General features: G+C 48.9%; 1 protein-coding gene across 4 annotated transcripts in view; it reads left to right on the top strand.

Moving 5' to 3' along the window:
* Positions 1–19,101, top strand: part of MEGF6 (multiple EGF like domains 6) — a 317,639-nt gene that overhangs the window by 245,036 nt on the left and 53,502 nt on the right. For all 4 annotated transcript variants that reach the window (XM_019493982.2, XM_059716481.1, XM_014605793.3 and 1 more), the window contains 4 exons: positions 10,659–10,784; positions 11,858–11,980; positions 13,406–13,528; positions 16,316–16,453. In XM_019493982.2, the coding sequence (XP_019349527.2) occupies positions 10,659–10,784; positions 11,858–11,980; positions 13,406–13,528; positions 16,316–16,453 (510 nt within the window). The remainder of the gene's footprint in view (positions 1–10,658; positions 10,785–11,857; positions 11,981–13,405; positions 13,529–16,315; positions 16,454–19,101) is intronic.

Here is a 19,101-nt window from a genome sequence, read left to right as displayed (position 1 = left end):
CCAGGCGGTGCTAGAGCAGCCCTCCCTTCCCTCCCATAGTGCTGAGCTGAGGGGTGGTGTGGCCAGGCCCTAGCAGGATGTGTTGATTAGGGAGGGGTGTAAATCCCCACCCTGCTTGTCCTGTCCCAGGCTTTTTCCTACTCAAGGGGCAGGAGTGATGCCAGCCCCCAGCCCCAAGCTACCACTCTGAGGCAAGGCAGGGATGTACAGTGCATGCATATGTTGATGATACTGAGCTTTTCAATGTCACGTTCCCTGCTTCTTCATACTGTCTGCACACCTGACAGGCGAGGGAGCTAGCAGGGGGCTGATAAACAGTGTGTTATCATCCCATCAATAAAACAAAAGACTCTCTCATTAGTTAAAGCTCTTCTTAAACAGCTTTTTCCAAGGAAGGAAGGGAGGGACATTACCAGCCAACCTTTTGATTAGCTCCAAAAAGCCTTAAGCGGACACTGTTCTGTTTGCCTCTCTCAGTAAAATTGGAGACAGACACCTCTCATCATTAGCTAGCATACTACATGCCTAGGGTCCAGGGGGCTGGGATCCATGCTGTGGGAGATGGGAGGGGGGGGATCCCTATTTGAGCAGCAAGTGGCAAGGGAGGGGGTGGGGACAGGGAAGCCAGGCAGACTCTGCTGTGCCTGCAGTCTCTGCTGGAGCTCTGGTTAGGGAGAAGAGCCCTGTTCTCTGGAGCAGAGAGCACAGCTCAGGTCTGCAAAGCATTTGGGATGCTGGGGGACTCTGCTTTAACTTAAACCAAGAAGGGGTCTGGGACAGACATTGCATAAACTGCTTTGATCCAAATCAGTTAAGTCTGATACTGACTGACATTCAACCAGTTATCTTAAACCAGTTCCAGCCATTTTGAAACTGGTTTATGTGCACTGAACTTATGTTCTGTTAGAGGTTTAAACCAATTTCTGGTCACTTAAACCGGTTTATGTGTAATATCTGTCCCTAGCCTTGACCACCAGGGGTATCTTAGATCTGGGCTTAGACTTTTTAACACCCACTCTTGCCCATGTGCACTGGACAAAGGGACTCCAAGGGGTCCAAATACAGAGATTTTCTCTGGTTCAGGAACAGAGGTAAAAGCCACAACCAAGGACTCCCCTGGGCAGTCTTGGCTTACGGGTTGTGCCAATGTTGGGGCAGAAAAGGCATAGCAGAGGTGGAAGCATAGCACACTACTGCAGAGATTCAGGACATCATTGCCCATAAGCAGCCAGAGAACAGATGGGTGTAATTTAGGCAGGCTCTTGTGGCTAACTTACTCTAGGTGTCACCTTGACCCAGAGAGCAGCCCAGAATCAGGAGGTGTAAAAAGTTTCAGAAAGCAGCTTTAATCACCCATTTCCCTGGGATGCACTTCCTTTGCTGCAGCCTGCAGCAGCTCAACACAGAATCTGACCTTTATTTTCTACTCCCTAGGAAATCTGAACCTAGGCTGCAAAATCTGTGCCTGTTACCTATGTTGTCTGCCGTGGGCAACTCGTGCTGCCTTAGTTGGGGGAGCACATGCCCCCCCTGCTACCAGTCCCACCAACCAGGGGGGTCCCTTCACGGCCGATCCTGCTGCCTCCCTGTGGCCAATCTCACTGCCCCGGGTGGGGGGTGGTCCCCCCGCGGACGATCCCATGACGGCTGATCATTGCAGCCAGTCGCTGCAGCCACTTCCGGGAGCGGCTGCAGCAATCGGCCAGTGCTTGCAGGGGGACACCGGTGCTCCCACCTGTTCCCCCCCCCCAAATCTCCTGAGCAGCAAGCGTGGCTGGACAGGGGGTGCACCGGTGCTCTCAGGGGGTGCACATGCACCCTCTTCGCATTGCCACTGTTGTCTGCTGCTAAAATATAACAACCCAATGTGAAAAGATTTTAATGCAGAAGGAAGGGGAAGCAAGCAGAGAGCATTTTGCCAATTGCCTTACTATCCTGAAGTTACCCCTTCCTCTATCAGAAACGGATGGGGAGGGGGCTGGCTAGCATCCTTTTACACTATTTCTGCAGGTTTTGTTTGGCCTCCATTCTAAAATAAGGGATGTAATCTGAGCCAGTTGCTTTTTTTGGCCTGTAACACAGAGAGATGGTCCTTATTAGTGCACAATGTATTTCTGGAAATTGTCTGAGATTAGAATTAGTTGGTCTGGGATTATACCGTGTATTCCTATTTATATCATTTAGATGTAGAAATCTAGTATTCACAGGATTTGTTTGACTGAACAGAAAGATTGCATCCTGCAGATCTGTGTGTACTTAAATGGCATACACAGAAGAGGTAATTGTGTGCATGGCTTGCCGTTTCTCAGATCTTTGTTTTCCAATTGCAAGTACTGAATGGAGAGTTGAGCTGTATTTGAAAATTTAACCCTTATCTGTACCATGAAGGGTGACTTCTGTGAATTTCTTAAAATTAAAACCCACAGTGAATGCTGCCTTGATTGCATTTGTTTTTAATAAATGTTCTTCTTCTCCTTAATGGAAATTTAGGTGGATTTGAAAGAAAAAACAATGTATGTGTGTGAAAGAATTTAGAACAGGAGAAGCTGAGTCAGGATTCCAGAGTCTGCTCTGGGCTCTGTCACCTTCTCTCAAAGTACGTGGCATAAGGCTCCGATGCAGCCAAGCACTTAAGCATGTTCTTAGTGTAAAGATTCATAGATCGTAGAGTTGGAAGGGACCACAAAGGATCATCGTGTCCGACCCCCTGCCCCTGGCAGGAAAGAGGACTGAGGTCAGACGACCCCAGCCAGGTGACTATCTAGCCTCCTCTTGAAGACCTCCAAGTTAGGTGATAGTACTACCTGTCTTGGAAACCCATTCCAGATTCTGGCCACCCTTACTGTAAACATTTTCTTCCTAATGTCTAACCTAAATCTACTCTCCACTAGTTTGCACCCATTATTCTTAGTTACTCCCAGGGGCACTCTGATAAATAGCGCATCTCCAATTCCCTGTTGTCCTGCCTTGATAAACGCAAGTAAAGGACACAAGTAAAGCAGTTCCTTAAGGTTGTTGCTGAATTGGGACCTAAATGAGATGTAGAACAGTTTAGGCAAAGCCTAGAGAGTGAAAAGATGAGGGTGGGCATTGTACACATCACTCCCTTCTGACACAGTTAGTGGAAGCCATGCGCAGCCTGTACTTAAAGTTTCTCTAGCAGAAGTGCTTTGTGTAACCCAGAGGGCTCAGTTTGATACTCATCTGAAGCCTGGCTGTGAGGTGCGGTTCTTTGCTAACTGGTTAAAGGCAGAATGCCAGTTGCCAGACAGCTTTATGGATGGGGCTAACACTGGCATTGCTTATGCTTTATCTGTCTCATGGTTATAGGTGGCAGAAGGGGGGCACTAACAGGGCTCAGTTCCCCCAAACACAGGGCAGCAGCAGGCATCGCCTTAGGGCAGCCTGGCCCCAGGTTGCTGCTGCAGGGGGGAGAGGGGCGAGCACACTCAGCTGCCCTGCACACTCACAGCCAGGATCACAGTCAGCTCAGGTGCAAGCAGATAAGTTTCTTTTAATCTATTTTTTTTATTTCTGGGGTGGGGGGTGGGGTGGAGGGCAGATTGAGGCCCCCACAGTGCAGGAGAGAGTGGGGTAAGGGACAGGTGAATCATTCACTCCTGCCCCTGGGCACTCCCTCTTGCACTGTGGAGAATGTCACACAACCCAGCCCGGCCAAGGTCCCATTCACCATGAATGGGGCCCTGGCCAACCAGGTTGTGGGACAGTTGGAGCCTGGTGGCTTGTCCTGGAGCGCAGGATGAGGTAGCATATGCCCCCACCTTGGTTCCACCGTGATGCATGCAGCAGTGAGCGTCACCCCCCCACACCCCTGGATGAGCCATCAGGCTCTGATTGTCCCACAACCTGGCTCACCCAGGGCCCCATTCATGGTGAATGGGGCCCCAGTTGGACTGGACCATAGAACAGTCAGAGCCCGGCACCTCCTCCAGAGGCACAGCACCAGGCAGCCAGGGGAGAGGGCACGTGGCCCCCCGATCTTTTAATGGGGTGAGGATGGGCCACAGCTGCAAGCTGGACTCAGCCTCTGCTCCATGCCTCCGTGCCTTGCCAACTCTGCTTTGAAAAAGTTGGGTACCGCCATGTGCCTCGCAGCGATGCCGTTCCTCTGGAGGAGCTGCCAGGCTCTTCCTGGGGACTATGCGGGACGCAGGAGGCACGGAGGTCCCAGGGGCTCCATCCTCTCCAGTGGCAGTGCAGCCAAGGCTGGCCATGCTCCGACCTCCAGCTCTGAGCACCCCTGGGTGGTGCACAGCTGGGGCCAGGGTGGGAAGGCAGCTGGAGCTGGGGCCGGGGCTGGTGTGGCCAGGAGGCAATTGGGGCTGGGATGGTGGGCCTGGGGCCAGGAGGCAACCAAGGCTTGGGCCAGGGTGGCTGGAGCCAGGAGGCAGCCAAGGCTGATGTGGCAGCTGGGCCTCGTGCGGTCAGGGCCGGGAGGTGTCCGGGGCTGGGGCCAGGGCAAGGGCCAGAAAATGCTGCTCCCCCCATGGCCCTTTCCCCTCCCCCCTCAGACTTTCCCATGCACACACATTCAACCCCCCCCAATTTTTTCTTCCTCTGCCTATGCTTATGGGTCAGTAGAGGATTGGGCTCCAGGACTCTCCATCCATCACCTTTCTCCAGCACTAAACTCACTTTAGAGACAGAGAAGATGGAGGCAGTGTTGTTTTTTAAGGCTATGAAATATCATCTGTGGACAATCTGTCTTGTTTTAAATACAAGAATCCACATGATGCATGAGCTGCCATGGAGTTTGGCAAGCTGGTCACAGAAACTTTTAGCTAGAAAAAGCAGCTGGGGATGGAAGTTTTCTCAATGTGGCTTTGTAAAGAAAAAGTTATTAAAACAAGACCAGCAGAGAATTCTACTTGCCCTTATTCACTGTTCTGGGACCGGTCCTCCAAAAGGAGACCGAGGATTGGAAGGCCCTTCCTTAAATAAGAAAGAAGAAACTGTTTTCTCTTTGTTTTTTGCCATTCCCTGAATTACCATTCATTCCCATTGAATTAACCAAGCCACTTCTTTAAGGTGGCACTCCTGACCACCATTCCTCCTTAGTGTAATGTGGGCGGTTCGTAGTAAACATAGTGTAATGTTATTGCTTTGAACCCACAGCCAGTTTATCCCATAAAATCTGCATGCTGTATGTATAGCCAGTGGTGCCTGCCACCTCTCTTTTGTATATATGTCCTTTGCCAGAAAATAACTTCTGGTTCCTATTACTTGTGCTGGACTGGAATGTGCCTGGTATGGTTCTTACAACTAGAACACTAGGGCTTCTTAGTCCACATATGCACTTGCAGAATTTATGATGCTCAGTTGGAATTATTAGTCTTGAAAAATAATTTTACTAACATGACAAACTCTGCTTTGGGGAGGAAAAAAAAAAGAGGGAACAAAATTACTGCCATTTCCACTCTTCATCTTCTTTTTATTAATCCTTTTCAGACTTTTTCAGCTGGGATTTGTAGTAGGGAGTTTGACGCCCAAGTTTGCCAAACTTGGCTGTTTTGGTTCCAGAGCAGCAGAAAAGTCATTACCGGTATGAGAAGGGCCTTCTCTTAAATACATTAACAAAGGAGGACTTTCTGGTTCAGGTGCTTGATCATGAGATATATATGCTGCTTTTAGCTTGTTTATATCCAAGCCAGCCTGCTGGTAACTGGGTGGTATTTGCCCACTGACATTGGAAGGTATATGTGCTACATGCTGGAAATTTCAGTCTATCTCATATGAATTATCCCTCATAAAAAGCCAGCATTGCATCGTTACCCCATGATGGCCTGCCACAATGGATAAGCCAGGGTTGAACTGGGCTCTGGCACAATTTTATCTTGTCCGCTGCTTGAAGAGCCCTATTGAATGGGCTTTGGGAAGTTTGTACTGATGCTCTCCTAGAGGATTTACCTCTGCTTTCTCTGTCCCTTTAAAATTTTAGAAGATAAGAACTTTTTGTTTCGTGATGGTGGGTCAAGAAGGGAATAAATTTCACACTTCAGACTCGCACGAATAATTGCACACTGTGAGATTATTTTAGACATGAAATGATTTTGTTTATTAAACATTGGCCCTGTGTTTCTCCCATATAAAGAAATATGCACGGATGCTGGAATTAGCATCATTTTTAATTATTTTTTTTAAATGAGAATTGCAGCTACATTATTTTGACAACTTTGAATATATTTTTATTAAATATCTTAATGTATCAGAACATTTAAAACGGCCACCACCCAGATCTGTTATAAGGAAAGTCGTGTAACTTTGACCTATCACTTTTCAGTAATGGCAAATACTTCTGTTGCCTCTTTCCAAGCTGAATAAAACAAACAAAATCAGGAAAACTAACGCAGTTGGGCTATTCCTGCTCCAGCACTGAGCAGTACGCTGCAACATTTTGACCCAATTAAGTCAGTTTTGTTCCCAAGAATGTTTTTTAGTTAATCAGAGGCTTATGTTTGCCTTGATGCTGAGGGAAGTGCAGACTGTTCTATCTCAGGAAGGTCCTGTGCTCCGGTTGAAGGCAGACGTGTTGGGAGAATTGTTTGCAGGAAAAAACAATGCATTCTTGTGGCTTTCCATTTGCATGCTGGACCAATGTCTCCCAAACAGTGAAAGCTATTTAGTTTTTCTGATGTTCTGATACAAAGTGGAGCTGTTTAACCAAATTGTCTTTGGTACTTTTTGGATCTGCTTTGATACAACAGAGACTGTGTGTTACAAATGATAGTGGGCAGAAAAAGGTGCAAATTGTAGGGACTTAATTAGGAAGGTAAAGAAACGGCATTGAACAACTCCATGAAGCCTATTTCAATTTAGAGCACATCTAAGCATAGGGATCATTTTTCATCACTGAGAAGAAAAGCTGTGCTGTATTTGACTGACAGGTTTTTACAGTCAGATGGCCATGTGGTATAACTTTATATCCTTTTTTTTCCTGGACATCCTCCTTTGGCCCTGGTTCCATCTCTTTATAACCCCTTCTGTAGGAGCTGGGATTTCTTATTTAAAAGTGAACTGTAAATAGCATCATTTACTACTGCAGTATCTGGTGAATTCCCCTCTAATGTAGCTGAAGGAGCCAGCTTGGCGTTGGAGCCCGCAAGGAGCGAGGTGTTGGCACTGATCCACAGCAGCCTAAGAACAGTACTCAGTGCATCCTCTTAAAAAGGGATGCAAGTGCTTCTCTCCAGGCAGGTATATAGGGTGCTTAACACCTCAGCCTAATGGAGACAGGCCAGCAACCTCCTTGAATCTTCTATATGGTTCGGTACCCTTGATACTTTGCATCACATTGTAACCCTGCTTAAACTCATCTCTTAGTCATGCACATGTGTTTTCCTATGAACCACTTTATGTATCCATCACATGGGCTTTGTGAGGTTTCAGCAATGAACATGTATTAAACCCTGTGAGATCCAGAGATGAAAGGAGCTGTAGTGTACAGTGTTGCGGTGGCGGCACGCTGACTCAGTGCAGTATGACTGCAAAATAACAGTCCTTAAAAACCAGTGCTGTGGAGCCTGGCAAGGTCTCCTTTTCTCTGTGGGACACACAGGGCAGCATGTGTTTTATACAAGGGAGTTTTTTAGGGGCTGAGAGACCTCCATGAAAAAGAGAGACTTTTCCTAGCATTCACTTTCTAAACCTGGGTGGTTAGTGATCCTCTGGTGGCTGCCCACAGGCATAGGATTACCTGAGCAGAGCTGGTGTGTGGACAGAGATTTTTCATTAAGGATTATGTTAGTTCTCTTATAAGTCTCTTCCCTGAAAGCACAGTGGATCCTTCTCCCAGGGAAGGAGCAGGTTGGAGGTGTTCAACCTTTGCCCAGTCTCTGGTATTCTTTGATGTTTATAGAAACCCTTTCTGGGCTTCCATTCCAGGATGTGTTTTTTGGCTTGTCTGTACATGCCAGACTGGGAAGTGCAGTGTGCAATGTGGTACTTTACATGCACTGTTGTGTACGTGAGTGTTTTCACAGGACTGATACAATTTAAGGGAGTGTTTCTCAACTTTGCTGGAGAGACATTTTTCTTTAGAGCCACATCTTTGGGTAAGATGCTCCTTAAGAGTAGGTGGGTGTGACAGGGGTCCATCCCTGGGCCTGTCTAACATAGGCCTGACCCTGTCTCTGGGCTACCCACCCACCTATCTCGCCTGCCATGCCTTGATGGAACAATAATTATGATGTTACTCAGGTGGGAGGCTGCCCATGTACTACCTCAACACTAGGGGTCGCTATCTACTGCTCCAAACCTTCCCTACACAGTGGCCCATGCCTCGTAGATGGTATATAAATGTTGACCTGTGCCCTAAGGCGCTGGGGTCTGAGCATCCCCTGTCACTACACCCCCCTGGCACTGGGGTCTGAGCACAGTAGTGTGCCCCAACAAGGTCCCCTCCTCCCCTAATAGCCTCAGCCCGGTCCACCAGATAAACCAATAACATAAATGCGAGCCCCTGGGCTACAACATAGTACAAGTCATACAAGCCACACTCTGGCTCCTTGAAAACTCCAAACTGTTCCTCGCGTATTGAGCACCCCCCAACTCTGGGTACCTTGTAGATTCCTGGAGTCTCATTAGCCACAGCAACAGTCTGGCCAGCAGCCAATGTTTCTGGGTAGTTTTGCTGTTCAGGAGCTCTCTTTCCCTGGCTTCTTGCCAGAGACCTCCCCCTGCCAACCTTGGCCCTGGAGTTTATATGTGCCCAGAGGCCTATCCCCTTCCTGTCAACTGACCAGCCTGGGTGGTTGGGCTATTAGACCCTAACCTCCTGGTGCTTGAAGTTCCTGTAGACTTGGGTATTAAAGGGGCAACCCTGCCTCTTAGTAACAGGGCTAAGGTTCCCTGTTACAGTGGGCTAGCACAATGGTCTAAAGCAGGAGTGCTCAACTTCCAGCCTGCAGGCCAAATCTTTCCATGATTTCCAGCCCACAGAGCTCCCCAGAGGTCAGGAAATTTGGCAATGGGGGAGCAATGGCAATCAATATGGTCATCCTCCCATGCTGCCAAATTCCTAAAAGCTGGTTGAGTTTTGGAAATTCTCCCCCACACTGCTCTCTGCAGCTGGATCAAGGCTGGGCCCATGCCCCCTGTCCGCCTGTGGCTTGATCAGGTCACAGTGAAGCCCCTTTTCCCTTCAGCAGGGCTGGGTTGGGGCCAGGCTGCCTTCCCTTACTCCTGACCCCCACATGAGGTCCCACCATGACTGCTTTAGGTGCCAGACCAAGGGCACCAGCCAGATCCAGCCTATGGACAAATCAGCCACTGCCCATCTGGTCCATCAGAGAAAAAGGTTGAGCACCACTGGTCTAAAGTAAAGGTTTCTTCTCTGTTTCCTGGTTCAGATCTCTCCTGGGAATGACAAGAAGTCAGAGCCATTGATTTTTTAAAAAAATTTTTGGTGCTGGTATGATCTCAGCATATCAGCTAGAGATGCAAGATGCACCTGTCAATTGAGTGGCCAGAGGAACACACTATTACACTTAGGAACAGGCTAGTGCAGGAATTTCAGGGATGCAGCCTGACTCTGTTGCTTGAAAAACCTTTGGGCACCTGCAGGGCTCAGTAGCATGGCGGGGGAGAGAACTTGAGTATTGTATTCGCAGTCCTCTGTGCTAACTCCTAGATGGGCATCCCTGCCAGCACCTCTCTCTCTAAGATCTGTTGCAGGTATGAAGAAGATACTAGATGTCTTTGACAGGGATAACACCAGCTCTAATGTAAACCAGGGAATCAGCCCAAGCCCCCAGGATGCCGTGCAGAAGTTACGTGCAAGTGTACAGCACATGGCTTTGAGTGTGTCTGGTGAGGTGTTCCCAGCAAGGCTGCAGTGTATCCATGGGGCCCTGCTCTGTGTCTTCAGGGGGCTTGTTGGGTGGCTCCGAGCCAGAAAGTTAATTTTCCATATCATTTTGTCACGAGAGCATGCTTGAGTCCCCCTCAGGCCATCATTCATTGTAAACAGTCATGATTACCCGGAGCTAGCATAGCTGTTGAGTCTGTAGCCAGTGTCTTTTAAACACAATTACAAGAATTTCCATGGTAAACAAACAGTGCACAGACCCTGCCCTCTTACCCTGGCACCTGCTCGGAAGGGATTAGCGGTTGTAAAGCAAGCATGCTTGTCATTCCCTCCCCTCCCACATAGCTTTCCGAATTGAGTTTTGGATTATGTAACTCAAGCCAGAAACGGCCTGACCTGTGTTCCACTCCCCGTGGGAGCAGCCAGGAGCAGGACTGGGAGCTCTGATTTCTTGCAAACAGGGTTTTCATGGTGCTGACTCACACTTCTCAACAGAGCTTCTCCTATCATCAAAGAATAATGTCCGACATTTGGTGGGCTGCTTTGGATGTCTTTCTTGCACAATGCTGTGCTGTGTACATGGTCTGTTAAGTTCAAAACATACCGGTAATGAAGGAAACTTGCAGTTATAGGTGCAGTTTAAACATTGAACTGTCCCACTTGCCCTTGGGCTGAATATGCTGCAGAGGCTAAAATTTCCATTAGCCAGTCTGATTCCTGCTCTGTTGCAGGAGTTTGTGTATTTGGCCCTAGTTCTTGGCAAGCAGTCTTTCATCCATTTTTCTACAGCCCTTCTTTAACCGTGTTACTGTCTTGCCCCTTTTTCTGCTAGCCGTGAACACCTGTGCTGTCAACAATGGTGGCTGTGAGCACAATTGTCTGCAGCTGACGTTAACTCAACACCGGTGCCAATGCCGGCACAACTATGAGCTGAAGGAGGATGGCAAGCATTGTATCTGTGAGTCTCCCCTGGGCTCTGGGGGTGAATTGGGAATGGAGAAGCACTGCCCTCCCCCTTTTCCATTGCTTTTCTAAGCTTTGGAGCACAGCCAGAGCAGAGCCTGTGGGAGCTCTGTGGTGTGGTTCCTGATGCTTCCCTAAAGGAGGGAGTCAGGCACAAAATGGTTAATGATAACTAGGTGACTAGCCTATGTATCTAACTAAACAGAAACCATCAGGATGCCTCAGTTGCCTGCTCCAATGTTGAGCATATCAGAAAGAGATGAAACTCTCCAGTAGGAAATAGTGCCAATTCTGCATGCTGTATTGCCTGTGACATCTTCCAGGGATTATTTTGGAAGCTGAGGAAGAGCAGCTGGAGCCCAGCCAAACACAGTGAAACTGTTTCAGGCCACATGCTCCTGAGCACACTACAGGGCAGCAGTCTCCATCAGTGAAACAGGAATCCTTCCTCTCTCCTCTGGCCATCAGACCATTCCCGGCAATTATGTCCTGTTCTCTCCATGGGGTGAGGAGGGGCAGTGCTGGAAGTCAGAAGGAGCAGGAGTCCAAGCATCTTGCTGACAGTAGTTGGCATGCAAGCTGTGAAGGGAAAGGTTTGGGCTGTGGGGCTCCTCAGGAAATAGGCCTATCTGGGATGTTAAAAATAGAGTGTCTGGGCAGATTTCTCAGTTGTGTGTCTGCCTGGCCCCTGGCATGGGTCAGAAATGGGTCAGATCCCTGGGGAAAGCCGTTGAAAGGAGCTGGCCCTGCTCTTCCCCCCTGCTGGGCTCTCTGGCCGTGCTTGTGCCAGCACTCCTCTGGAAAGGCTCCAGCTAGCTCAGCACATTGCTTTTCCAGGAACTCATACTGCGTCCCTCGTCTTTTAGATTGAGACAGAAACTCCAAGCCCTGAATACTCATCTCGTTAATAAAGGCTCTGCAGGCATAACCTCTGGTGTCCTGGCCTCATTGCTCCTGATTGCATTTGGTCTCCCCATACCTCTCCCTGAGGCTGCATTTGGGTATGATGGAGGTTAATCTGGGCAGGTGTGCAATGAGGTTGTTTTGCTCTGTGCTTTGTCTCTGCAGTGAAGAGCCCATGTGCTGATAGAAATGGAGGCTGCATGCACAAATGTCAAAATCACCGTGGCATGGCACACTGTGAGTGCCATCCTGGCTACCGGCTGGCAGCTGACAACAAGGCCTGTGAAGGTACAGTACGCACACCATAAGGAGATCTGAAGCCCTCTCTTTCCCTTCTCTTAAAGACCCCCAAGGTAGGGGAGAGCACCACCTCCCTTGGAAGCCCATTTCAAACTTTGGCCACCCTTACCATGAAGAAATTTTTCCTGATATCTAGCCTAAATCTGCTCTCTGTCAGTTTGTGACCATTGTTCCTTGTTACCCTGAGAGGCGCCCTGGTGAACAGAGCATCTCCGATCCATTGCTGCGTTCCCCTAATGAATTTGTAGGCAGCCACAAGATCACCTCTCAGTCTTCTCTTGCAGAGGCTGAAGAGATCCAGGTCCCTCAGTCTCTCCTCAAAGGGCTTGTCCTGTAAGCCCCTAACCATATGAGTGGCCCTCCTCTGGACCCTCTTGAGTCTATCAACATCCTTCTTGAAGTACGGCACCCAAAACTGGATGCAGTACTTCAACTGCTGCCTGACCAATGCCGCATAGAGGGGAAGTATCACCTCCTTGAATCTATTTGTCATGCATCTGCTGATGCATGATAAAGTGCAGTTAGCTTTGCTGATGATTTCATCACGCTGACGTCTTATATTCATCTTGGAGCCCACTATTCAGTAGTTGAATGTTTGTCAGCCCCTTCCCCCAGTTACAGAACTTCAACTTAACCACTCATAGGGACATTTTCTGCTTTTACCTAATAGAAGATCCAGGAGTGCAGACAGAAGTGACAATTTTTGCCCGATGTGGCCCCAGAAAGTGATCTATAGCTGTGACCAAACACAAGTGTATAGCTACAGACCGCTTCAAAAATGGCCAATCAGGCTAAAATCTGAACCCTCGTTGCATGAGGGTTCAGATGAAGATGTTTCAAAACAAAAGTGTCTTCTGTAACTTGTGTCTGCCTGCCTGCCAACCTCCAAGTTGTTTTCAGAATGGGAGGGGGGAAGGGAGCAGAAGGACTTAGGTCTGGAGTTTTTTCAGCCCCCTCTGTAGGGTGGAGCAGGTGTATTGGAGCCCCCCAAAGGGGGGCAGGGTCCAATTCACCCACCCCACCCTCCAGCACCATCTGGGAAACCTCTTGGATGAGCTTCCTCTTCCCCCCTCCCGTTCTGAAAACAGGGCAGACTGACAGGGAGGAGGGGCCATTGCTAGGGCAAACCAGCTGCAGGCTTGTAGCCAGCAACTAGATTCCCCTCCAGCCTTGGAACCAAGAGTGAACTTCTGTTTGGTCAGGGATCGCTGTAACTCAGAACACTTCCTGCAAAGCATTCTGAGTTACAGCGGGAAGCTGCACTTCTGTCTGCGCCCCAGGAGACCAGGTACAGAAACCCTGCAAAATTCCACCCTTGAGGACTCTGAAATGCAGGCAGCCATGCTCTCTGGGGAACATTTTCCTGGCAGAACTTGCTGGCTGGGTGTGCTGACTTCCTGTTTTCTCTTGCAGATGTGAATGAGTGTGCGACTGGACTGGCCATGTGTGCACACAGCTGTCTCAACACTCGGGGCTCCTTCAAATGCACTTGTAACCCCGGGTATGAGCTGGGAGCAGATGGCAAGCAGTGCTACAGTAAGTGTAGATTGTCCTGCAGGAGCCCCTTGCCCTCAGGCAACCTGGAGAGATCTCTTTGCTTATCAGGATTCAGGAGGGAAAGAAGCAGCACTGAGATGACCCCTGGGACTGACAGACTTTCATGCTTTATTGCTCCATAGCAGCTGATACAGTGAGCATTACTGGCATTCTCGCTGGCACATTTCCCAGGATGTTAATGTGACTGTTGTTCCCCCACCCAAGAAGAAGCCATGCCAGGTCCTTAAAGGGCTGGTGCCTCTGGCTGCAGTGAGGGGGAGCTGCTGGAAAGCAATGAGCCAAATTTTGCTCTTGGCTACCCCTGAAGGGATAATCAAGGAGTTGCAGAGCTGTAATTGGAGGTAGAACTTGACCTCACATGGTTCATTTAGCTCCATCCAGGGATGAAACAAATGTCCAAGGTCGGGAAGATGCAAAGCAAGCTTCAGGCACAAGCTCTTTGTCAGTTGAAAAAAGACTGGCCGGATAATCAATTGTCCACAGACATTTAAAGCACCGCTGGCTGTTGCTGTGAAAGGACCACCCTGGGCCTCCTCCTGGTCATTATACATGCATATGATAGTGGGTTTAATGTTCTCTTAGCTGGGTTTTATCACTATGTGTGCTCATGCTTGCAGTAGTTGTCCTCTGCCAGCCATTGCTAACTGTCTGGGCAGAAGGAGAGTGGAGTGTTTCAGTAGGTTTATCCTTCCATCTTTCCCAGTCCTGCTGCTAAGGCACTCACTGCTCAGCTGAGGCTAAAAACAGATGTCAAATTTCTCTGGGAACGAAGTTTTCCATTCTGGGATCGTACAGACGTACAACTCCATTGTCCCATGTTACATCCCTGTGAAGTACCGATGTAACACTTTTTCTCCTGCCCAATCAGAGTTAATTTGAGGTAATTCCCATTCAATCTGTCTGTGTAAATAACTGTCCTGCTCCTGTTTTGATGCAGATCAAAGCCCAGGACAGTCAGATCCCAATAAGCTCAACAACTGCTAGTAGCCTTGGTGTTCACATTAAACTTGACTTAAGAAGAAATCAAGTTGAACTGACAGGGTCTGGCAGCGATATGCAGTGCAGGGCTGAAGCTGTATCCCACTGAAGCCCTGAGATAAGACTTATTTCCCCCCAAGTAGCACAGCTTATTGAAGCCTGCAGATCATATAAAGATATTTCCCTTAACATGATTGTTTTGTATTAAATAAGCAAGGTTCCCTCCTGTCTTGGACAGAGATGAGAAATGAAGTCAGCTAGGTTTATAGAGCATCATTTCAGGAAGCCGAACATGAGCCTGAGAGCTGTAGATCTTCTCTATGAAGGGCTAACTGAAGGTTGTAACTGCTCTGGCAAAGGTGGCCAGTCTCTTCTTGGCTTCTGCTGCTCGCTGGTCTGTAGGTGGCTTTGGTACATGTGGAAGATTCTCTAAGCCCGGTGCTTTTAGTCAGGTTTGTTTGTTGGTGCTGCTGGTAAAAGATGTAAGACTCTGGACCAGGTAGTCTAAATCAGTGCCTTCCTCACATCCCCTGCACTTGCTGGTATCAGCTACCTCTGCTGTGCTGTGAAATGGCCACCTCTCCAAGTGAGAGGATGTCTCACCCTCTGCACCTGCTTCCGTGAAGCTCTGGCTTCTTCCTGAGATAAAGGCCCCAATTTGATGATTTTTATAGTATTAATTTTCTTCAAGCCTCCTTGTCAGGTGCCTCAGAAACAGAGACTTGCCTTCCCTAACGCTCTGATTGCTTTACTGTGGTAACAGAGAGACAGGAATGCAATGTTCTCCAACTCACTCTCCCCTTTAATCCTCCGGAGACCGGAGCGAAAGGCAGATCTGCTCTCCTCACTGGGGCATGTCTCTAGTGACTGCCCAGAGGGACACAGCATTTGTGGGCCACATGCTCCTGCCCCTGACCTCACCTGCTCAGGATACTACCAGGGCTTCACAAAAATACCCAACTGCATTTCATGCAGTAAAAATAGGAATTTGTTTTGAGGAAGCACAGAACAGAGCCAAGGGCCTTGCAGGCACAAGTCCTTTTGTGCTTAAGGAAACTAAAATAACCAGCTTTATTTTAAAGGACATGCTTAATAAGCTTTGTATCAGCCATAGACTCCTCAGTTGAAACCTCTTTATATTGTGGCAAAAGCCTTGTGTATCTTTGCATCTAATGCTTCTTCCAGCATGTCAGGCACTGGGTCCAGCTCCTCTAGCTGTAGGGATCTAAGTGTTTCTGTCATTAGCTCTGTGCTGCTGTTCCCACTTCTAGTTGTCATCAAAACTTGATGTGCTGAAATGAGGAAGGTATGGGGCTAACTTCTGGCTGGCAGCATATACTGGAGCATAGCAGAAATCAGGAGCCAGTGATGGGTCCAAGTAGTGGGCTCAATCTGCCCATGCCCAGGTCTGTCCAAAAGGTGATGCAGAGACTGATCCACAGCACAGCTGTGCAGGGATAAGGGGGCCTGGCCTGGCACCAGGAGTGGTGTATGTTTGCGTGTTGCTCCCTTTGCCAGAAGTGGATCCAGGCACAGCTAGTCTTATTCCTTGTCCTTTGCAGGTTATTTCCATTCTCATGATTCCTGGGGCCTATGTTTAGACAGATATATTTTGTCCACATGTTAAGACCTGCTTGGTTTCAGTTGGTAGTGCCCAGCAGTAGGTCCCCATCAGACTGTGGCACAATGGACCTACAATGGATCATGGCTCAGTCATGATCCTGGGACAAATGCAGTGCTACAGAGTGCTGCATATGTACTCATGCAGCCTGTCTGTCTGCTTTCCAGGGATAGAGATGGAGATCGTGAATAGCTGTGAGGCCAACAATGGTGGATGTTCCCATCTTTGCCGTCACACCAGCTCTGGTCCAGAGTGCACCTGTAACTTGGGTTACCAACTTGATGAGGATCAAAAAACTTGCATTGGTAAGGAGCAGAGAAGTTGCTGTTGTTTGTATCACGTAGAAAGCCCTGATCAAGGACCAACCTCCACTATGCAAGGGAGTGCTTTTCTTCTGGTCATGAAAACTTTCCATCTTCAAGCCATAGCTTTAACCTCATATGTGATCTTTTCAGGGCCAGGCAGAGCCATACACTTGTTTTCCCTCTGCAAGTTTCCCAGTGGCTTGTGCCACTGTCTGTAGTGGGGGAAGGATTTATCACGAACTGTTGGAAAGCAGGGACTGGGCATGTGTGATGTATGTTTAACTGGGAGCCAATTTGTGGAGCCAAGAACATACTCCATGGAAGGCAGAACCCTAAAGCAAAGTAACCTAAAGCTGCCAGAGCAGCAAGGGTGACAGAAAGCTGATGGAGTTTCAATGGAAAATGATTCTGCACCTGGGAATGCAATAAGAACATCCCAAATATAATCGCAGCTGCACCCATCCCAGCAGCAGGGACTTCCTCTCGTGCCTCCGCCACCCCTACACACATATACATATCAGCCCAGCATTTTCACAATCACATCTGGACTGTACAAAGCACTCTGCCATCTGAGAATACTTGTTGAACCACAGGACTACCTGACTAAGAGTGCTCAGGGGTGGCTGTACCTTCTCTCTCGTGCTTTCCTTGGGAAGCAAGTATTTCCTACTCGGGTGCACAGGTTTCCTTACTTCTGAGCTGGAAGGGAGATAGCCTGTCCTGGGAGACCTCTCTGTGTGGCATCCCTATGTGGCTTGTTTCAGGTGCCCAAAATATGGTCCTGGAATGAATGAGCAGAGGAGTGTTGCCTCTTGTGAACTGTGTCCATGGCAGGAGCAATGAAACAATCGACCAACAATCTCAGTGAGATGGATTGGCTGCCAGCTGCAAGCAATCTATAACATGGCCCCATCTGGTTGTAGGAGGGAAGTATTCATACACTGGGTAGGAAGAAACTGCAGCTTGAGCCCCTTCTTCATAAATGCCGTAATCTTGATGTATGCATTTCACTTCAGACTGCATAGTTTCTTGTCCCATGTGGCAATTAACCTCATCAGGAATGCGTCACGCTCATGAGGCAGGCATTTCCTGAAGCAGGAACAAGGATTGCATAGCTTACTTGGGCACTGATTTGAATAGCTGCGTACTAGGAGTGCAGATCTGGCTGTTTCCTTGTCTCAGTCCTGCAGCTCATCTGCAGAGAGGGGTTAAGAAGTGCTAATGAGGCCACATCAGATCTATCATATGCATAGAGCTGGGGGTTCCAAAATAATGCAAAAAAAGGCATAAGACTTCTTTTGTACTGAAAGAAAGAATGTTATCTGCTTTCTATTGAAATGAAAAAGGACAGTAGTGGTGATGAGCAATCACCCATGGCCTAGGGACAGATTTTCATTTTTGGAGCAAAGTGCTGGCTGTGCTACTGAGCCTTAGGATCATTTCCCCTTTACAAAACCACCAATAACAAACAGAATAACATGCCCCACCAGGCAGGATTACAATATTTCCAGTTCCAAAAAATAGGGCACCTTTCAGAGGGACACCTCACTCCCCACCCACAGGCAGAGGGGCTCTGCCAGTGCCCCTCACCCCCCTGCCCTGGCCCTGCCAGTGCTCCTCACTCCTGACCTACAGTTCCCCTGCTCCCCCATTCCCCCTAACCCTTCTGGAAGGGGTCCCCAGCTGCACCCGTCCCCACCAGGCCAGAGTGCAGCAACTCCGATTCATGCAGGTGGCGGTGGAATGAGTCTGGCCCCGATGCAAGTGGGAGGGTATAAATGATGCTGTGGCACCTGCCCACCATGGGCTGGGGCTCCAGTGCTGCACCAGCCACATCCCCCCAGGCAGCGTCTCCTGATCAGCCCAGCCCCACAAGTATGGGCACTGGATCCTGTGCCTCCGGCCTGGTCACAGAGCTTCTTGCTGCCATCAAAGGGCCCCCCCACCCCCTACCCTTACTGGAGGGGCAAGTGCCTGCCCCCATCCCTGTGTCCTGCCACAGCCCTGGCACTTGGACACCTTTCTCCAGCACCAACAGGCACCAGGCTCCCTCACACACCCAGCCCCTCCACACACTTCTGCCCCCCCACACCCCCTGACAGTCCCCAAGCCCTGATCCTCTAACCCCCGCCCCCCACAGATTTACCTGCATCCAGCTGCTGAGGCTGCTCCCACAATGCTGCCTGGCTGCATGCTGGCCACATATGTGTGCACATGCAGATGCACATGTACCCGCTACCTCCAATCGCCCTCCCCCTGCTTCTGGACATTTGTTCACATTTCAAAAAACCACCCAGACAGAGATCGGAGGGTCCAAAAAGAGGACATGTCTGGGAAAACCCAGATGTATCATAACCCTAGATTAACTCTCCATGAAATAAGACATACTGGACAAACCAGCTTGTTTGTCACTGACTCTGGTTCTCTAACAGATGATCAAGTGGAAGCTCTCTAAGAGCAGCTGTAGGCATTTCTGTAGAGGTTTCAGGAGGCAATCACAGCATCGGGCTGTAAAGCATGGGCCAGGCATTTATGAGCCTGCTGGGCAAAGCACTCATCAGCCCTTCTGTTTGGCATGAAACCCAGATTGCTTGCTGCAGACCTGAGAAGCACTACTTGCTTTCTGTCACATATTAATCTACTAAAGT

Source organism: Alligator mississippiensis, chromosome 13, assembly GCF_030867095.1.
Source record: "Alligator mississippiensis isolate rAllMis1 chromosome 13, rAllMis1, whole genome shotgun sequence".
In the NCBI taxonomy this organism is placed as follows: Eukaryota; Metazoa; Chordata; order Crocodylia; family Alligatoridae; genus Alligator; species Alligator mississippiensis.
This window is presented reverse-complemented; position numbering and strand designations above follow the sequence as displayed.